This window comes from Anopheles coluzzii, chromosome 2 (genome assembly GCF_943734685.1).
Source record: "Anopheles coluzzii chromosome 2, AcolN3, whole genome shotgun sequence".
NCBI lineage: Eukaryota > Metazoa > Arthropoda > Insecta > Diptera > Culicidae > Anopheles > Anopheles coluzzii.
Window position 1 is genome coordinate 110394788 of NC_064670.1, and position 20066 is coordinate 110414853.

At 45.6% G+C, this 20066-nt stretch overlaps 1 protein-coding gene across 10 annotated transcripts in view; it reads left to right on the forward strand.

The window, feature by feature from the left end:
• Positions 1–20066, forward strand: part of LOC120947924 (collagen alpha-1(XVIII) chain) — a 197932-nt gene that overhangs the window by 175034 nt on the left and 2832 nt on the right. For all 10 annotated transcript variants that reach the window (XM_049607966.1, XM_049607968.1, XM_049607971.1 and 7 more), the window contains 3 exons: positions 2770–2900; positions 14647–14826; positions 19831–20058. In XM_049607966.1, coding sequence (XP_049463923.1) covers positions 2770–2900; positions 14647–14826; positions 19831–20058 — 539 coding nt within the window. The remainder of the gene's footprint in view (positions 1–2769; positions 2901–14646; positions 14827–19830; positions 20059–20066) is intronic.

The window sequence follows — 20066 nt, forward strand, 5'->3', positions numbered from 1 at the left end:
GAGCAGCCGCGGGCAACGATGGCTGCAAGAATGCTGCGCACTTAAATTAGCTTAAAAAATAAATCTCAACTGCTGGCAATGTGCCCGGGATTATTATAAAAGTGGAGTGGTTTTGCTCTATAATTTCACATTAAGTCGATAAATCCGTTGCTCGTGCTCAAAACCTTTCCCCTCCTCCGAGCCAATGGGGTGGATTAAGAGGATGTATAAAAACACGCTCAGAGCTGAACAAAAACTCAACGCGAACAATTCCCCCCAGCCCGGAAGCTAATGCTGACCCCTCCCCCTCGGGGGATAGTAGAACCATTTCGTTTCGTTTCGTTTCGGTTTCCCTCATTGCTTGTGCGTCATTGCACTGCCATTTCCTGTTCCGTACACGCTGGCTTGCGATTTCTGTTGATTGCAAACATCTCTCCTGCGCGCCCTCGCTTGTGGTGAAAGCGTAGCCTACTACACCTTCTTCCACCACAGCAGAGAAAGACAATCAGTGCTGGGGGGGGGGCGGGAGAGCAAAGATCATCTGCCGGTGTGCTGTTCCAGGGCATTCGGGATTCGGAAGCGTGCTCGGTTTCTTCCCTGGTTTCGGTCGAAATGATATCGAAGCAGGAAAGAATGGCATCTCTCTGCGTGGTTGGGCAGAGAAGTTCGTTTCGAGTGGTCCTTCTGCCGTGCGGCAACATTTATTACGATCGTAATTTATGATAATAATCGTAATTTTATAACCGAAATCGTGTACCGTATTTCGGGTGTACCGCCTGTGCTCGATGTGCTGGTAAGTGTGGGGGTTTTTTATTTCTTTTTACTTTTTTCCCCTGTTTGTCTGGTACTCTTAGAGCATCTTCTTCTCGCAACACGGTACGGCTTGTGCGAGTGTGCACGCTGCCTGAATGCTGTTGCTGATGATAGGCGATTAAGTGATGATTTATTTTCTCACCCACGACTGCAAACAGCCAATCGCGAACGCAGGGCGCACGCTGATGATTACCTTCTTCTCTGCTGCCCTCCAAAAAATGATGATTACCGCAGGATGCATCGTTTAAGCGCGATCAACAATGTGTGTACGTATGTGTGTGTCTGTGGATGAGTACGTGAAATAATGCGTTCATCGATTACTGTAATTACGTTTACGCATTTCATTTCATTCAAATGTACTTGCAGAAAAATGTATTGCCGAAAAGCGAGTGGGAGAGATGGGGCGTCCCTCTTCTGGTTGTGCTTGATGTATTATTGAACATCAACAATTCACCAGCGATTCAGGCAAGCGTCGCAAGCAAAAAGCAAACTTTTCGCCGAACCGTAACCACCTTTTCTCGTGCAAACACGATGCAATTTTCAATCGGTTTTAATTAAACCACTTGATGGTGCGTACTTCGAGTAGAGTGGGTGGAATTAAGTGTTCCATTGTTTTTATTTGATCGTAAAACATCGCTTACACATAGTTTGAAATATTGATTGAACCATTCGAAAAATAAAAATAAAAAAAACAAATTAATCGAACAAATTATTCAACATTTTCTACGCATGGAGGCGCATGGTGTCTTGTGAAAAGGAAAATGTTTTAAATATTTAAAAAAAAATAACATGACTCAAACGGTGATAAACGGTTTTCAAAAAGTTTACTACACTGAACGATGGTAGCTTTTTATCTTTTTATTTGCCTCGGCTTACTAAACATGCTTTACGCCAACCAAACATCTAATTTGCTTTAATTTGGTCGGTAGAATAGGCAAACAGGGAAAAGTCCCCTATTCCATCCTATAGTGATGCGGGTTCAATCAATACGGCTCTCTACCTGGAATTTTTGTAGCTTTTGTCTTTTTTCCCTCAAAGTTTGCCACCCGACTGCTGCCCGCTAACGATTTGCTACAATTAAATTATTATCCCATTCTTCGTTCGCCGAATCGACCCGCCTGCTGCAATACAAACTCCAAACACGTTTTGCTCCTGTTCAGCGTCGAAATCAACCAAAGTTGCTGACGAACCGGATCGATCGAGCTATAACAAACATCTCCACCTCTTCTTTTAGTCTCGCGTGATGGGCTAAAATGATGACCAAAGTGATGGCCATCATTATGATGAACCAGCAAGCGTCAGAATCGATCGGATTGGCCAAATGCTGATTGCTCTTACCCATCCGGAACTGTGCGCCCAATGAGAGGGACTGTGGGAGCTTCAAATTTCTCGGAATAGGCAAATGGGATTCACTATTTGTTTTCGACCGCTTTGCCCAGCTGCGTCATCTACGCCCTGTCGCCGGGCGTTCGTTTTAAAATCTTTATTTTTATGATAATTTGATTATTTCTTCGAAACCTCTCTGAAACCGAGTCTCGAAGGGTGAGGCAAAACGCTTGGGTCAGAAAATCACTCTAGTTCGCTTTTCGTTCGCACTCGTTTCATAGGAAATTCCATTTGCTTTTATTTGCATTCCTACCATTTCTCGCTCGCACTTTCTCTACCCTCAATTGTAGCGTGTGACTCCCATTTAAAGATGCCTGTGCGACTTGTTTTCACTTCCTACCTTCTTCTGTTTCTTGCGAAATAGCTTAAGCTAGCGAGCCTACGGCCTAAGGCAAATTCCATCCCCCATGCAGGACTCACGAAAATGATGCTTTTTACGCTTTATTTGTCTACAACTATTCGCTGCGTTGCAATCTGTGCGTTCTGTGACTTAATTTTCGGGACCGGTTCCTGCCGCGGCAACTTTGTGTACTTATGAACGGATTTTTTGCTAATACATTCTTGTTTTTTTTTCGCCCTTTCCCACTACAGTTACGGATGGCAGCACTTAACGAACCGTACTCGGGCGACATGCAGGGCATCCGTGGGGCGGACTTCGCGTGCTATCGACAAGCGCGCCGTGCCGGTCTCCTGGGGACGTTTAGAGCGTTCCTTTCGTCGAGGTAAGTGTGCTCAGGTTTGCCTTTCTTTCCTGGCTTCCCAAAGAAAAAAAAAAACACGTTTAAGAAATGTTTCTTCGCACTTTTCGCACCACCACCACCATCGCCCTTTTGTGTGTGTGTGTGTGTGTGTGTGTGTGTGTGTGTGTGTGTGTGTGTGTGTGTGTGTGTGTGTGTGTGTGTGTTGTGCCGTGGGGCGTGCGAATTCGGTTGGATCTGCTCCAAAATCCGCCCCGAAACTTCTAATGCAATCACATCGAGCATCGAAATCCCCGTGAAGCTACCACTTGGTCGGCCTCCGGTCGGAATCTCCCGGCTGGACGCTAAATCACGTAAATCAAATAAAATCCGTACAGCCGGCCAAAGGGCCAGCCGCCGCCGCCTTTGCCGTTTCGTGCGGTGCTAACCCACGGGCTGGGTCGTTTATTTTGAAACGCTGCTTGCTTTTTTCTATGCCTTATGGTGCTGGCCGTCCGTTTCCGGCATCCTTCCCTTGCTCGTCTTGAAAGCTCGCGCGGTGCTAAATTTAAACAGCACTTCATAGCTTAATGCCGCAAATCAAGTACCTCCCACTCGACTTCAGTTCGTTCTGTGTCTTGTTTTTTTCTCTCTCTCTGTATTTTCCTCTCAATTTTGATCGAAACCCAAACGCCTTTGTGTGCTGTTGCGTGGGTGCGTTGCAAATTTAGCACCACCACCCCGTAACAATTGCCTTCCCCAGCATGCAGGGCATAAAACACGAGCAGCCAATGTTTTAAAATCGTCTCTCAAGTACGGTGTAAAACATCCGTTCGTTTTTGGAGGCCCGCAGTACAATTACATTCCTTCCCGGGGTGAAAAATGTCAAGCGAACCATCGCCAAAACCCACCCCCATTGTGTGTGTGTGTGTGTGTGTGTGTGTGTGTGTGTGTGTGTGTGTGTGTGTGTGTGTGTGTGTGTGTGTGTGTGTGGAGAGTTCAATACTCTCTGCTACTTGCTCGTAAATAACGCCTACATTGGCATTCTGTTAATCAATCGAATGCCAGCGTGCCAGAATGCTTGCAGCAGAATTAAATGAACTAAATGTGCTGTCGGCGAACTGAAATGTCATTAATTTACGCACCAAAGTGGGTAGTGAAGGAATGTTTTCGACTGGTTTAGAAAGGGGACAGGGCTAGGACAGCAATTTTAACACGCCAGCAGACAAGGCATGGTTTTATTTCAACTATAGGCATGGTTATTTGTCGGATTTTTTTCAATAAATAATTTTATGAAACAATGTACACGAGAAAGCACGAGATTATTACAAAAATAATCCTGTAAACCCGCTACCCCAAACAGTCCCATTCGCTTAATATTATTTACGAAATTCATTCAACTCCAATTGTGAACCATTTAATTTAATTTGGCAATTATTGTCCCTATCTCTACCGCATTCTACGTTCACGGCAGCTCACACACACGCACACACTGCGAGCATCAAACCACAGTTAAATTGTGAAAATTAACTAGATTAACACAGTGCTGCCCACACATCGCACCGCAGCAGCAGTATCAATAACCGCTTACCCGAAGCGCACCGCACCCTCGCAAATGCCAACGGATAGTAAGCCAACCATGTTGCCCACATTAATGCGAGCGCAAATGTATTTTAATCCTTCACCAATTTACAGCACTTTTTTCAAAAGCCCAACACCCCCTTCCAACTCGGTGATAGGATAAAAGACAACCGACAACAGCAACAAAAAGCTGGTGGCTCAAAAGCTGGGAAAACTCACTCTTCTAATTAAACTTCAACGTAACGGCGGTGGCTGCCGAGTCGTGTACCACGAACCACCGCCACTGTGCTGTCGATCGAGCTTTCCCTTCCTTAAAATTGCGGGGGGAAAAGTTGTTTTCCCCCTTTTTGTTGCTGCAATGCTTTCTCTGTGCTCGTCCCAAATGATGAAAAATCTGCTTTGCGATGGCCTACAAAACGAGGAAAAAAACGGGAAAAACGGCAATGGGATCTTGCTTAGATTCCCTGTCGACCGAAACAAAACCCGGCACCTAATTAATCAACCAACCGACCGACCGACCGACCGGGATGCTTTACGGGGCAGTTTGTTCCTTTCCCGGAGGGGAGATGGAGATAGCTCTAGTTGTGGCTCCAGCACACACCACCCCAAGAGTGGGTTGTTGCGCTCGGATGAATTTCTACCCGCCGGTTTCCATCGCTATTGTATTTAGTTTAAAAAAATACAAAAATCTGTACCATTTAAATTAGATACCATTCGGCACCGCATTCCACCAGATCCTCGGCAACTCGAATGTCATTCATTTTCGTCTATTCATAGACGCTTTTGCCGCGCCACTCGCCCCCATTTCACAGCAATATGTACAATTTGATGTGGGTGGACTTTGGCGCTCGTCCCCGTAATCGTCGTCCCACAACAGCACAGCGAAAGGGAAAAACTTTCACAACAACACAATGTTAATCACTTTTGCTCGTTCGTTCCCAGAAGCAAACCACCACGGCGCGGGGGCAAAACTCCCGTTTCTCACCGCCAAATAGTGGCGAATGTAATTTTTCCCCTCCACCACGCTTTTTGAGGCATTTTTCGAAAATTGAAAACGTGAGATAAGGACGCAATACACCGTCACCGACGCTCGCTCCGTGCCATTCCGTTTCGTTGCTCGTGCCCCAAACGCTTACGCTCAAATTAGCGAATATTTTGCATGAAGCACCGGTTTGAAGCGGTGAGGATGAGTCTCGTACCCACATTCCGCACTCCCGAGGAACTTCCCAGCGGCACAACAACAACAACAACAGCAACAGCAGCCAATAAAAGGGGAGAGGAGGGTTGGTGAACAGAAAACAGATTTAAATACCACCAACTTGCTGCAGCAAACCCTCCCGTCGCGCAAACGCGTGCAACAACGAGAAGCTATTTCTGCTACGTTCAGCATACGTTTACCAACGGATAAGCTGGTTTGCAGCAACAGCATGTCGATCCGCACCGGGGGACAGAGAGGAACGAAATTATCCATCCGAAAGTGAAGCGAAAAGCTCGTCTCGCGCCGTGCGCTCTGGAAAAAAAGCGCACGAGCTGCTGGTCTCAGTTGTCGGTCGGTTATTTAGCCACCGGAGAGATCGGAGAGGCATGAGGCCAAAAAGGGAAGGTTTCAAAAACAGTTTGAATTTATAGACAAATTTCCCACACTCGGAAAAGCGGACGCTGGGGCTGAGGGAAACTATCCTCGTTGTTGTGAGCGATGGATTGTTTTGCCGCACGGACCTTAAAAAAGCGCCATCCTACTGTACGCAGCAATTACCTTTACGCTGTGTGTGTGTGTGTGTGTGTGTGTGTGTGTGTGTGTGTGTGTGTGTGTGTGTGTGTGTGTGTGTGTGTGTGTGTGTGTGTGTGTGTGAAAACGGAAATGGAAAATGAGCTCAAGATGGCTTTAAATTCGGCACTGACTCACAAGCGCGACACGGTCTTGTTGCGTGCGTATTGTCGCTCGCAGTGGCCGGCATGAATCAAACCACAGCAAACGCCGAAACACAACACAATTCGTACGGCATACAGCGAGCAGAGTAAGTAATTTTCCGAAACTGGTCGTATTTTCACCGAGCTCAAGCTAGACGCAGCAAGATTGTACGATACTTGTGGAGGACACATTCCAGTTGCGGAGTGCGGGTTGCGGGCTGTGGAATTGAAAGTGTCTGATGAAAATATTATACCGTGGAAATGTTGGCACCTGGTGGACGTGGAAGCTACACGCGCTACAATTCTCTCTGTTTAGGTTGGTGTGCGCGTATCTACGTGCGAATGGGGATTGATGGAACAACGGCTACGGTTTGCTGCTTGTTGTGAATCAATTCCTTTGTGTCGCGTAGTTGTGCATACCCACAAACGGTGGGCTTGGTTGCTGATGAATTTCGTGCCATAATGTGCCGCGTGGATTGGTGCTGTTTTCTTTCACAGATGTTTTCGCTTCTTTTTGCTCATAAACATCTCACAAATTGTTTTACTTTTTGGTTGAACTGTTCTTATTGCAAATTGCTGCTTCGTGTAATACACTTTCTTTGCCATTTCATGAAAAGTGCTGCTCTTTTTCTGTGAGTTTAGGTTGGCTTTAAGATTCATAGGCTCGATTCAAGATCCCTAATAAACTTGCCATAGGGTTGAGTAGGTTTAGTTAGTTTTTGAAGTGATCCAAGACTATTATAGGAAAGCCTTATTCCAAAGTTTACACAAATAAAACTAAATCTCAACTATCAAGAAATAAGTAAACTACAGTTGGCACGAGCGGTAATGTTAGACATAATCTATTAATTTGATTGAATTTTTATGCAAAGATCATACCTCTTAGTGTTTAATTCGCGGAGATAGCTTCAAATGTATTAACTATTCAAGACTCTGATCAAATTAGATAACACACAGTATCAGTTCCTAGTACAAAAACAGACATTCTCCAGCACTACCATCCGTCTGAAGTCTTGGAATGATAGTTAAGTCCTCAGTAGTTTGGAGGTCACTATTAACTCTTCACCATGCGACAGATCTTGAAGAAGATGGCTGAATACAGAAACGACACATACCATCTCTTCATAGACTTCAAAGCCGCATCCGAGACTGTACGACGCTATGAGCTCATTTAGAATCCCGGTCAAACTGATAAGGCTAGTTAGAATGACTATGACCAACGTCACATGCCAGGTGAGGATGGATGGAAACCTCTCAGGACCTTTTGCTACCACCAAGGGTCTGCGCCAGGGGGACGGGCTTGCCTGTCTCCTATTCAACTTGGCGCTAGAGAGGGCCATCCGCGACTCGAGGGTGGAGACTACGGGAACCATCTTCTATAAGTCAACCCAGATCCTGGCATATGCTGATGATATAGACATCATTGGTCTGCGGCTCTCCTATGTAGCAGAAGCCTACCAAGGGATTGAGCAGGCGGCAGAGAGCCTCGGATTGCAGATAAACGAGGCAAAGACCAAACTGATGGTGGCAACATCAGCGGGCCTACCAATAAATATTCACAATCTACGTAGGCGTGATGTACAGATAAGTGAACGCACTTTTGAAGTCGTCCCAGAATTCACCTATCTGGGGTCAAAGGTCAGCAACGACAACAGTATGGAAGCTGAGTTGCGCGCAAGGATGCTGGCAGCCAACCGGTCATTCTACAGCCTGAAAAAGCAGTTCACCTCAAAGAACCTGTCGCGACGGACGAAGCTGGGACTATATAGTACCTATATAGTACCAGTACTCACATACGCCTCTGAGACATGGACACTGTCCAAATCTGACGAAGCCCTCTTAGCCGCGTTCGAGAGGAAGATGCTCAGAAGGATACTTGGCCCCGTATGTGTGGAAGGACAATGGAGGAGCCGCTATTATGACGAGCTATACGAGATGTACGGCGACCTCACTGTCGTACAGCGTATTAAGCTCGCCAGGCTCCGGTGGGCTGGCCATGTTGTACGCATGGAAACGGACGACCCAGCCCGTAAAGTCTTTTTAGGCCGTCCACAAGGACAGAGGAGGCGTGGTAGGCCCAAATTGAGGTGGCAAGATGGCGTGGAGGCGTCCGCCATTAAGGGATAACGGACTGGCAGACGAAGGCGCGAGACCGTGAGCGGTTTCGGACACTCCTGAGGCAGGCCAAGACCGCAAAGCGGTTGTAGCGCCGGATAAGTAATTAACTGGAAGGTTCGATCAGTCGGCCATCAGAAAGCTCATGGATCAGTTACACAATCTCGTGAGAAACTGTTGAGATCGGTTGTGTCTGATCACCAAATAATAAGCAAAAAAAAACATTATTTTGTTCTACTTTAATATAAAACATCCTTACTTTTGGCGTAGATTAGCGCCGTGATTAATTATTAACCGAAATTAACCAGCAAAGGGCCGTTTGCACTGTAGCTTGGATACTATTACGATAATTTGGTAAGCAGATCAGAGTCACAACTGTCCACCAAAGTCCAGAAAGTACCAGGAACCCGCCCAATGCAAACCTATTTAGCAGCCATGGTTAAGATAATGGTTTGGTTTTATGAAAAACTTTGTCAGAAATCCTAACTTCTTTCCCAATCTTCAAAATCTTTTTGTATGCAATCGTTAACCGTACAGACCAGTGGTATTATAAAACAAGTGTCTCTATTTTAACTGCTTCACTGTTATAGCACAGTTACACAAGGGGCTGAGAAGCAAATAGTATTTATTTATAAATCAATTTCAGAAGGTTGCAAATCTTCTAATTCTCCATTGCGTTTAACAGGACATAAAACCAATGCACGTTTCTTCCATCAACTTGATACTGTCGAGATTTTCCTATCCATTTGTGCATCCTTTACCATCGAAACGAATACACCAAACGTTCACTATCTCGTTCGGCTCCTATTTCGTAAACAACGCAGCAATGGCTCCCATTGGAAAATAATTAAAATTGATCCTCCTCAATTGCACCATTTTTCGAAACTTCTCTCTCCATCGCTCGTACCCAAAACCCGTCACAACCCGATGGAAGAACGGACAGAATGGACAGCAGACAGAACCTGCTTGCTGCTCGCCCGGGTTTAAACGCCCCAAAAACCTAAACTCACTGCAGGGGTCTGATCTCCGCAGGGATGCAGCACTTCATTTCTAACGAGGGTGTGAAGAGTAAATAAGTATTTGCCGTGCCGGCGCCTGCAGGGGTGATGTGTCTGTACATATGGGCCGACCGACTGGGGAGCCATTGATGCGCTACCGCAACTATCGGCAAGGTCGTATTTTAGCTGCAAAAACTGACCATAATAAAATTAACACTAACCACCGGAGGCCTTCCCCCTTTTTGCGCTTGGCCCGGGCTTTCTAAACGTGCACACGTATGTGCGTCTGTGTGTGTATTATACGTGTTGTACGGGGAAAACCGGAAAACCGGAAAACCCTGGCCCCACTCAACGTCAATCCAATTAGGATGCAATTTCGGGCATCGAACATCGAACCACTTACTACCACCACCAATCCGGGGGAGGGAGGAAAGGTAACAGGTTTTGCTTTCAATCGGTGCTGCCTGCGGGGTCACACCGAACACAACCGTGTCGCATGTGTTGCGACAAAACACAAATTCAAACTCGTACACACACACACACACACTACTGCTCTGTCGCCGCATGACTCGAACGAGCGAAGAACACACCGCAAGAAACACGTGCGACGCAAAGTCCCTTGAAGACACCGCAGAGATATCGATTGACGTAACGGGCGACCGGTGCGGAAAAAGCAACCACAAAATTAAACCCAAACGTGTGGGAACGTGGGAAGGGGACATGAAGGAGACGTTTGACCGTGTGTGTATGTGTTTCCGAGTGCATCAATGCTACCGGTGACTGCAGCTACCTTAACCAGAGACAAGGGCCAGACAGATGAAAATGCAAATTATCTGCCCAACCGACCGATAGACTGGCGGCTTGGTTTTTGTGCTGCCGTGGTTTTCTCTCGCGACAATGCCGGTGCTTCCCCGGCAAGCGCGAGCTTTTAGAACCGTTTGACGCTGATTGAAAAGCGTCTAGAACAATCCGGAGGAAAGAGACCTTCGACGGATCGTTAAAATGTTTTTTTTTTTAATTAATACAACTTGTGTGCAAAATGCTACTTCTATTTATTATTTGATTATATTTTCCAGCTCAGTTCTAGGGAAAATAAAACAGGAGAAGTACTATGAATTCATGCCCGGCATGGGTTCAAGCCCCAAATAGACCGTGCCGCCATACGTAGGACTGACTATCATCAGTAAGCCACAGAAAGTCAAGCCCACCAGTGATATAGGCAGGTCTTGACAGACCACGGTTGTTGTGCCCATAGAAGAAGAATAAGAAGTACTAGCAATTGCACTCGATAATGAATTATTTGCTATTTGCTGTGACTTTATTGTCTGTTACATTGTCAGAAATACTGTTTATGGCAATCGAGTATTTTGTGGTAATTCAAGTTTGAACACGTAAAACTTTTCCCAAGAGCATCAGTTAACCCGAAAGCGTTTCATTCGTAACTTTTGATCTTTTTTTGGAAAAGGAAGTTTGGAATTAAGTAAGCAATTGCACGAGTTGCATTCAGCACAAACCTTTCAAAGACATGAACCCTTTAAACACACCCAAATTTCTTCCAATCCAGAACAAGACCTGGTAGCCCAGTAGTTGGTAACGCACAGATAAGTGAACGCCACTTTTGAAGTCGTCCCGGATTTCACCTGCCTCAGACCAAAGGTCATAACCAGGAACTTCACGGAAATTGAGTGGTGGTGACTGAAGGGCGGTCCCATGGTACAGTCGTCAACTCGAACGACTCAATAACATGCCCGTTATTGGTTCAACCCTAAATTGGACCGTCCCTCCGTAGCAAGGATTTGACTATCCGGCTACGTGGTACTGAATTAAGTCTCAATAGCCTGTATAGGCCGGCATGTCCGCCGCGTAGGACGTTACGCCAAATAGTAGACTACCAATCGATCATTATATACAGGCCAAGGAAGCAGTTCACATCAATTAAATTGTCGCGGCGAACAAAGAGCTGTGACCATCTTCTTCTTCTTGGCTTTTTCTTATTGACGTAATACTTAGTGAGTTACACTGCAACCTGCAATTGCGTACAAATGCTAAGGGGGGGACGGTCGATCCATATGAGGTTTGAACCCACCATGGGTATGTTTTTAAGTCATGCGAGTTGACGACTTTACCAGGATACCGCCCCGAAGTTGGGACTATTTTGTCGGCCAGATCAAATCCGTTCGCTGAAATCCGTTCGCCGCGACATGCAATCTCCACTCATTTGCACTCATTTAACAGTCGCTTTGGGTCAACATTGGGTTGAAAACACACATTTTGTAATGAGAAATCCGTTTGCTTATGTTTGTATAGGACGAAATCCGCGAGATTTTACGGCATGGATTATTGTGTTGCACGCATATTTTGAAGTGTAAAAAGTGAAGTGCACAGATTTCGGCGGACGTAGTCAATGCTCTGACTGCGTATCTTTATAGTACTTCTCTTCTTTGGCACAACAACCGTTGTTGGTCAAGGACTGCCTGTACCACTGGTGGGCTTGGCTTTCAGTGTATTTTTAGTTATCGATAGCAGGATAGTCAGACCTAGGTATGGGAGCAAGGTCCCTTCGGGCCATGAGCCCACGACGGGCATGTTGACGACTGTACCACGAGACCCAAAATGGGGTTTTGACCACGTTTGTACGGAAGGATAATGGAGGAGCCACTACAACAAGCTGTACGGAGATCTCGCTAACATGCAGCGTTTTAAGCTTGCCAGACTCCGATGGGCAGCTAATGGTATACGCATGAAACCGGACAGCCTGTAAAGTCTTTTTAGGTCGTCCACAAAGACGATTGAAAAGAGCATTAATCCAAAACATTTGACTTTGTGGGAGAATTTATTGGTATGAAATCTACTACACAACTACACAATATCCTACTCATATCATAACCCATGCTTGAGTCTTATCTATAAAAAATATCATTATTGTATGGACTGGATTCTAATGTTGTTTTTTATAAACACACAGCAATTTCCACCTACGCAACTGATAAAGCGCATTTACCAAGCATTCCAATCCATTACTCCAAGCGCGTATCATTCCACAACGATTTGACCGGCCTCTGGCAGTTTCGCTACGGTTCCGTATGTCAAAACAGCACGGCAGCAACACCGGCCGACCAGAGAGAAAATTAAACTTCTGCCAACAGGACCAGGGGAAGGGTGGTGCCCCACACCATCGGAATGCACTTTTGCATTTTGCATTTCTCTTGGCCCGAGTGTCCGAAACCGTTGTTGCAACCCGCCGGCTTCAGCGCCAATGTTCGACATTCGCTTTTGCTGTGCCGGAGTGGTGTGGACGGGGAGCTTGCATATCAGACCCACGGTTGACCCGCGGCCAAGTGTGTGTGTGTGTTAGCCCGGAATGGAACATCGGGGTCGAGAGAGCGAACGCTTGCAAATGGGAAGAAAATAGCAATAACGAACACACAAACAAAACAACAATAAGAAAAAACGACCATTCCATTCATACTCTGCCGGAGAGAGAAGGTGTTCGTTGGAAGTCGATCCAACCACGTGTGCTATTCCTGCAAAACGACGTTTCCAGCCCAGGGTACACCAGGTACGCTTTCACCGGTAGTGTGGTGGAGCAATAGCAACAACGCAACGCAAAAAAAAATGCTGCACGGAAAACGAAATACAACTATTTCGAATTTCCACCCACCGTGTGTGCTTCTTGTCCCTTCGCGTTTGGCACAACCACCGCACACCGTACCGGATGCATTATGCAACGCGGGCTTACGCGGTCTTCCGAGCCGGTGCTAAATACTGGCAGGAGCGCTGGTGGCTGCAAAACGGGAGGCAATAGAAACATGTGTGGGTTGGTAAGCAACGAAGCACGTGGTTGTGGGCCCCGGATTTTAATATTTCAACGATGCATTTGAAACATTTCATTATTCATGGTGGATGTTCTACACCGCGGCCAGCCCCAATAGGCCGAACGAAGGAGCACGAAGGTGGAGGAGCCAGTAGCGTAGGGGAAAGAGGAAAGAGCATAGTTTATACAAACTAGTCGTAAACGTTCTCGGGGGGGGGGGGGGGGGGAAGGAACGGAGGAATGAGGCACAAGAGGATCAACCTTTCCCGGAAAAAGCGGGTATGGTTTTATTACTCAATTTTCACATACCTCCACCTGCCACGCATGCCACTGCACGGAAAGCGGTGGTTGTGCTTTTTAACACGAAACCCCGCCTCATCTCCCGCCTTCAGAATGGTATTTATGGTTCGCAAAACCCGTTTCGCCAGTCCGCTCGGAACTGGCCGGAAGTGCTCGAGACAAGGAGCACTGTTAATTGGCGCACCATGCGATACGGTAGCGCTCAACAACACTCTCTCTCCCCCTCTCGCTTCGTTTCGGGCATGCGAACCAGCCAAATCTTTATACCGGTTCGCTAACGTTAATCCTTAGCATAATCCTAAAAATGGGCCAATTTACACACTAACCGTACTCCGGTTTTCTGCAAGCAACAATCTTTTACGAGCGACGACGAGCGACCTTATATCTTTTGACGACAGGCTCGGGGAAATCGGAAACTTTCGAGGTCACACACAATAGAGCTAATTAAAAGTGAGCGCATAAAAATGGCTGTGCTGTGTACGCCTTCCCCCTCGCCCCCTGAAAGGTAGGCAACCCCGCACGGCAGAAGCAAATTTGTAAGAAATGTGCTGTTGCTTATGGAAAAACTTTCTTCAAAACTCAACTTTGCCATCTCCCTTGGGTGTGTGTGTGTGTGTGTGGGTGGGTGATGTGTTTTTCTAGCACATGTTATGGTGAAGCTTTATGTTGCAACTTTGCAAAATTTTACTACCTGCCAACTGCCTTTCGAGCCCCGGCAGACACGCACACGCACAAAGTTGCGAGTTGCCTGCTTTATTATCAGCAAACGGAATGGAGCGTTTTCCCCTCGCTCGCTCTTTATTCCCATACATCGTAATGGTGGGTGCGTGCTGCGGTGCCATGTAGCAGCTATTGCTATCTTTGCGCTGGCCCGACGGCGAACACTCCGAAACAGTTGATTGAATTTGAACGATTCATTCCACCTTGCGCAAAGGGCAGCGGCAAGACACACAGCTCAACGGCCTTTACATTGCTTCATTAGTAACGTGTTTTTCTCTCTCTCTCTCTCTCTCTCTCTCTCTCTCTCTCTCTCTCTCTCTCTCTCTCTCTCTCTCTCCCTTTTTCTTTGCAGAATTCAAAACCTGGACTCGATCGTACGGATAGCGGATCGTGAGCTGCCGGTCGTGAACACCCGCGGTGACGTGCTGTTCAACTCCTGGAACGGCATCTTCAACGGACAGGGCGGGTTCTTCTCGCAAGCGCCCCGGATATACAGCTTCAGCGGGAAGAATGTGCTCACCGATATGGCGTGGTAAGTGTGTAACCGATGTGGGAAAGCTAAAACTCCTAGCGACCGGGATGACCGGTACAACCGAGGGGCATGAAACACGAAGCTTAATGTCACTTTTGGTGCCGTGAAAGCTTGTGACTGTGTTAGCAGGGAATAGATACCAAATACACGATGGGTTTGTGCGTATTTAATAACACGGCATAGCTGTACCAACATAACTTTTTCAATACTTTTAAACTCTTTTTTAACAACCCTTTCTAATCAAACCGTATCATCTTTGACCGACACATACTGAATTTTGTCTTGGATGGTTATTCATCATATTTGCCTAAAGGTATGCAATTCCAATACTCCTCTAGATAGGCTTGTTTTGTACATGCTATTGCATACCTTCAGGCAAATGTGATAAGTAATCCGTCAAATCTCTTTTTACAATTGTGCTTGATAAACACTAATTTGGTTTCTTAGTATTTTTTATGGATTTCATTACATACCGTTTCTCTCTTTACGATCTCAATATCGTTATATCCCAAGTGAACACTATTGTTAGAAAATTGCATACATTTTCTACCACAAATGGGGAATATGTTATGGCTTAAATTGTATTAGTTTCGTTGTACGAACTTCCCAAAAGAATTTATTACAGGGTTTTCCACGATTTATTGGTTGGTTCCCATTAATTTTTGGTGGGTTTCCATATTTTTTTGGTGCGTTCACACGATTTTTTGGCCGTTTGTCAGATTTTTTTGGTCCAATTGTATTGATATCCAATCGGAAAATACCAATAAATTATGGGAACGATCGAAAAATCTATGGAATACGATCAAAAAAACGTGGGAACGCACTAAAAAATCATGGGAACTGACCAATAAATTGTGGGAAACCCTGTAATGGAAATGTACAATTAGTTGAAAATGTTATATGTAAGTGAATTACTTTTTACATGTTTCAAAAAACACTGTTTGAATTTTGGCATTGAATAATCAAATATTGTCCTGCACATAGCCTGCTTTTAGGCGTTTTAATAACTCTTATAGGTCATGTTAGGCGTTTTTTTTTAAACGTAAGCTGATAAACGGATCAATTGCTGTAGAGTTTTTAACTATTTGTAATATGTCTAGAAATCTTCCTTTATTTTGGTGTTGACAATTAAAAAGCTAATAATCTTGTCATACACATAGCTACATCCAGGCGTTTTTTTTTTCATATTTCGCTATGAGACAAAACTATACCTGCTAAGCTCAATATACAAACTTACGTTTTGATAGCCACCGAGCAGCCAAAACCCAAACGACCGTGGAAGATGAAGCTGCCGTAGATAATGCACACGCAATTTCTCATCGGCTTATTGTGGCGCTGATGGCAACCGAAACACTAATGTAGTTTCATTTCGCCACACACAATACATCATCATGCCCCGGTTTGGGGCGGCATTAGACAGGAAAACGCATTAAACGCAGGATATAGGAACGAAACAGAAGAAAGGGAGAGAAAAAAAACGCTAGCCCAAAGCTATATCGTGCCTTCCAGTTATGACGTCCACAAAATCAACCGAAAAAAAAAACCGACCACAACCCACAAAACTTGTCACTTTGTCATCGGCTTACGGCTTGAATTCCCACACGCTTGAATTCCCCCTGTGAGATACAGACACGAAGGGAGAGAGAGAGAGAGAGAGAGAGGAGCCTGAGATGGGGTAGAAGAAAAGTTATAGAACCACCTTCCTCCCCAGCCAGCCGAACATGCGCCAGCCTGTGAGCCGTCCCATCTTGCGGGTCCCATTTTGGATGGTGGCGGATAGAGCGCCAGCATCCAGCATCCGATGACCGTTGACCCAATTAAGAGGGTATTAGTGTCACAAAAATAATGAGCAACATGGATTAGTTTTTAACGGTTCCATCTTTTGTGAAGTGTGAAAATATGGGATGCTGTGATGTGTGTGTGTATGTGTGTTCACTGTGCTGAATAATGGTACCCCAGAGACAGAGAGAGTGAGTGAGAAAGCAACGAGAGACGGGGAAAAGCATTATAATCAAAATCAACAGTCCAAACCCTCCCACCCCTCTCAATGTGCAAACAAATATCCTTTACTATTAAAACATCCATTAGAGCTAGAAGCGACTGTTTTTGTTTCATTTCAGGAGGAAGGAGGTGTACGAGCTCTGTGCAAATACATTCCCCTCATACACCAAACATACACAAACGTGTGCACCGATTGGGAAAACAATCCATTTGCCCATCTTGGCACCTTCTTTCCACACGCTCTCTCTCTCTCTCTCTCTCGCTTAGCAAAGGTGTCTTATTGTTTGTACTGTCTTGTACGGGGTCGGGGTAAACTCCATGACATGAAACGATTCAATCAATTTCTAATTTCTGATTGGACTCTTTGGGAAAGAGCGTTGTTCTTTTCCCCATGCATACCCCTGCTCAACCATCATTACTGGCGAGCTGATCCTACGAATGATGCTGGCCTTTTTCGAATCCAACGCCCCAACCGACCGACCGGGTGGTTCGATTTTCGATTGCAAAATCAACGATGCCCCAGGGTAAAGCCACCGTTATCCTACTCTCCCTCTGCCCGCATGATCGTGCTGCAGCCGTAAATGACTCTCATGATAATTTGCAATTTATCACATCAATGCCCAATAATTTATGCGTCCAAAGTTGGTGATGGCCCCCGGAACGATTCGGCCCCGGCTACACAACTGGGAAGATATTCGGGTGGTTGGGTGGTGGTTGAATAAAAACAAACAAAACCCCCCTAGAACACAGCTTCTTCTAGCAGGCTTCTGTCGAATGCAATAAATAGATGGCCTTCTTCAGGGCGATAGACAGCCTTCCGGTACAGCTGCTGCACAACGTCAAAGGAACGACCCAATTCTCTTGCTCCGACCAGCAAAAATCCAATTAAATGTCTACGGTATCATTTCGCACAAGCACAAGTCGGCGGGTCATCACTGTGCCACTTTTGGGGCCAGATTGTATCAATATCAAGGGCCGTTTTCATAACCTTCGGCATCGATGGGTACGTTCGACTTTTCTCCGCCTTTTAAACGCTTTTTTATGGTTTAAAAGCTCAACAAAAAGCACAACATTTGAACCTACTCCCTTGCCCGCAACCAACCACTGGCATGGGGAACTACCCACACACACACACGCAAACACACATACACAGGCACGCACAAAAACCCGTACAATAATATACGTGTCAAATCAAATTTATCAATCAAACAGGCAACTGACACGTAAATCCACAAAATCAACCAATCATTTTGGGGTAGAAACGGACCGCAAAGAAGCAAAGGGCGGCGAGAGGGGGAGGGAGGGGTTACTAGTAAGGGTTGTGAGGGAACACTTTCTTTCCAAAAAAAAAGAAACAACTAGAAAAAAGCTTCCCCATGTGACAGGTTTATTTTTCGGCCCCTCAATATTCGTTCCCGTCAATCACTGGCTGCCTGCGCCTTTCTTCGGGAACCATCGTCTTTGTGTCAACTCAAATCGGAATTTTATCTTTGAATCCCCATTTACACCAATCCCACCTCTTCCACCCTACTGCATTTCAATTTTTGCCTCGGATTTTCCCTCGTTTTAACCCATTTTTCTCAACAGTAAAGAAAGAACCCGAAAATGCAATATCGTTTTGTCGCGCCGCCGTACCTGCTCGGCGAAGAAAAGAAGGTGGCGATGAGGGTTAGGCTGTTGCCAGAGGGGAAAGGTACACCATGATACGAACAATATTATTACACATCTGCTGGCCGCTTGTTTGCCTGTCCCGGAAGAGCTAAATTCGGGCAAATGTCAAGGAAAATGCCAACTCGAGGCTGCCAGGCAAAGAAAATATAAAGGATTGTGATTGTGAAATGGAATTCGTTTCCTTTTTTTGGTGGGGATTACAATGGTCGGGGGAAAAGGTTGATACTTTAATTCGATTTTCCTGAAAAATAATGAACGCCCTCTCGCTCTCCGTCCTGATCATAAATGGATCGGGAGCCACAGGGAAGAGCAGTGGACTCACCAACACAGGCGTGTGAGCATGCAATAAATAATGGATCAATTTATTCTGGCCACATTCGGGGTTCGGAAATCTTGTTAAGCGCTTTAGTACGGTAACGATGGGTAATGAAAATTCAATATCCTTGCGCTCCCGCCCCGCCGAAAATCGGATGCATTTTCGGGATCTTTTTTGAACTGCCACGTGTATTAAAACCTGGGATCCACACACCGTGCGGAGGGCGCAAAGATACGGAGATTAATTTTGCATTATTATACCCACCGGTGTGTTCGATCATCTACCGGTGCCGAGCAATCAAATTTTGGAGGTCACTTTCCAAGAATATGGTATTGGACCGTGGCTCCAGCTCTCTGGCCGCTTTTGATTGAAGGTATCGCGCGGGGTTTACTGGTTTATAACGATTGCGAAATGATGGTGCCCATCGTGCTGTCCGGGAATCCTGATCAATATCCTGCTTTCCATTCTGAGCATTGCTCCGGAACCTTTTCTTGTTTTTTTTTTTTTCATGTTTATTCACATTTTTCGTACGAAATTGCAATCAATAAGCATGCTTCAAGTGTACGGAAAAAAAAGCAGCAGTTAATTATAAAGGTTGATATTTATGAATTTACTAAGGGACGGTTTATGGGTACTAAGCTACTGAAAGAACATAATTAGAATTCTAGCCTTGTCCACTCTATCCTTAATCATCCTTAATTGGTTGATCATCAAAATGTAAGGAAATTAAGTTGATAGTAATTTGTTTTTTCATACAATTTGTTAAGGTATTAAATTTTTTAACATTCTGCACCATTTTTTGTTGCTATCTTTCGTTACTATTAATAGACGAAGAAGTAAAGAATTTGTACAAAATTCGTAACATTTGATGTCAACAAGATATAAGTTACACAGCTTTCTGAATGATAAGAGGCCAATTTTGACATCCTACATTGTCTTTCGTATCCTGTTTACTAATCCACCCACTCCACCCCTCTACACTAACGCCCTCTGTTGCATTCGCATCTCTTCGGCAGGCCCCAGAAGCTGGTGTGGCACGGTTCCAGTGCGCACGGCGAGCGTGCGATAGACACGTACTGTGACGCGTGGCATTCGCAGACGCCGGACAAGGTCGGGCTGGCCAGCAGTTTGCTCGGTAACAAACTGCTAGACCAGGAACGGTACTCCTGTGATAATCGGTTCGTGGTGCTGTGCGTCGAGGCGGTCCCGCAAGACCGAAGACGGAAGCGACGCGACACTACCAGGTAGGTTG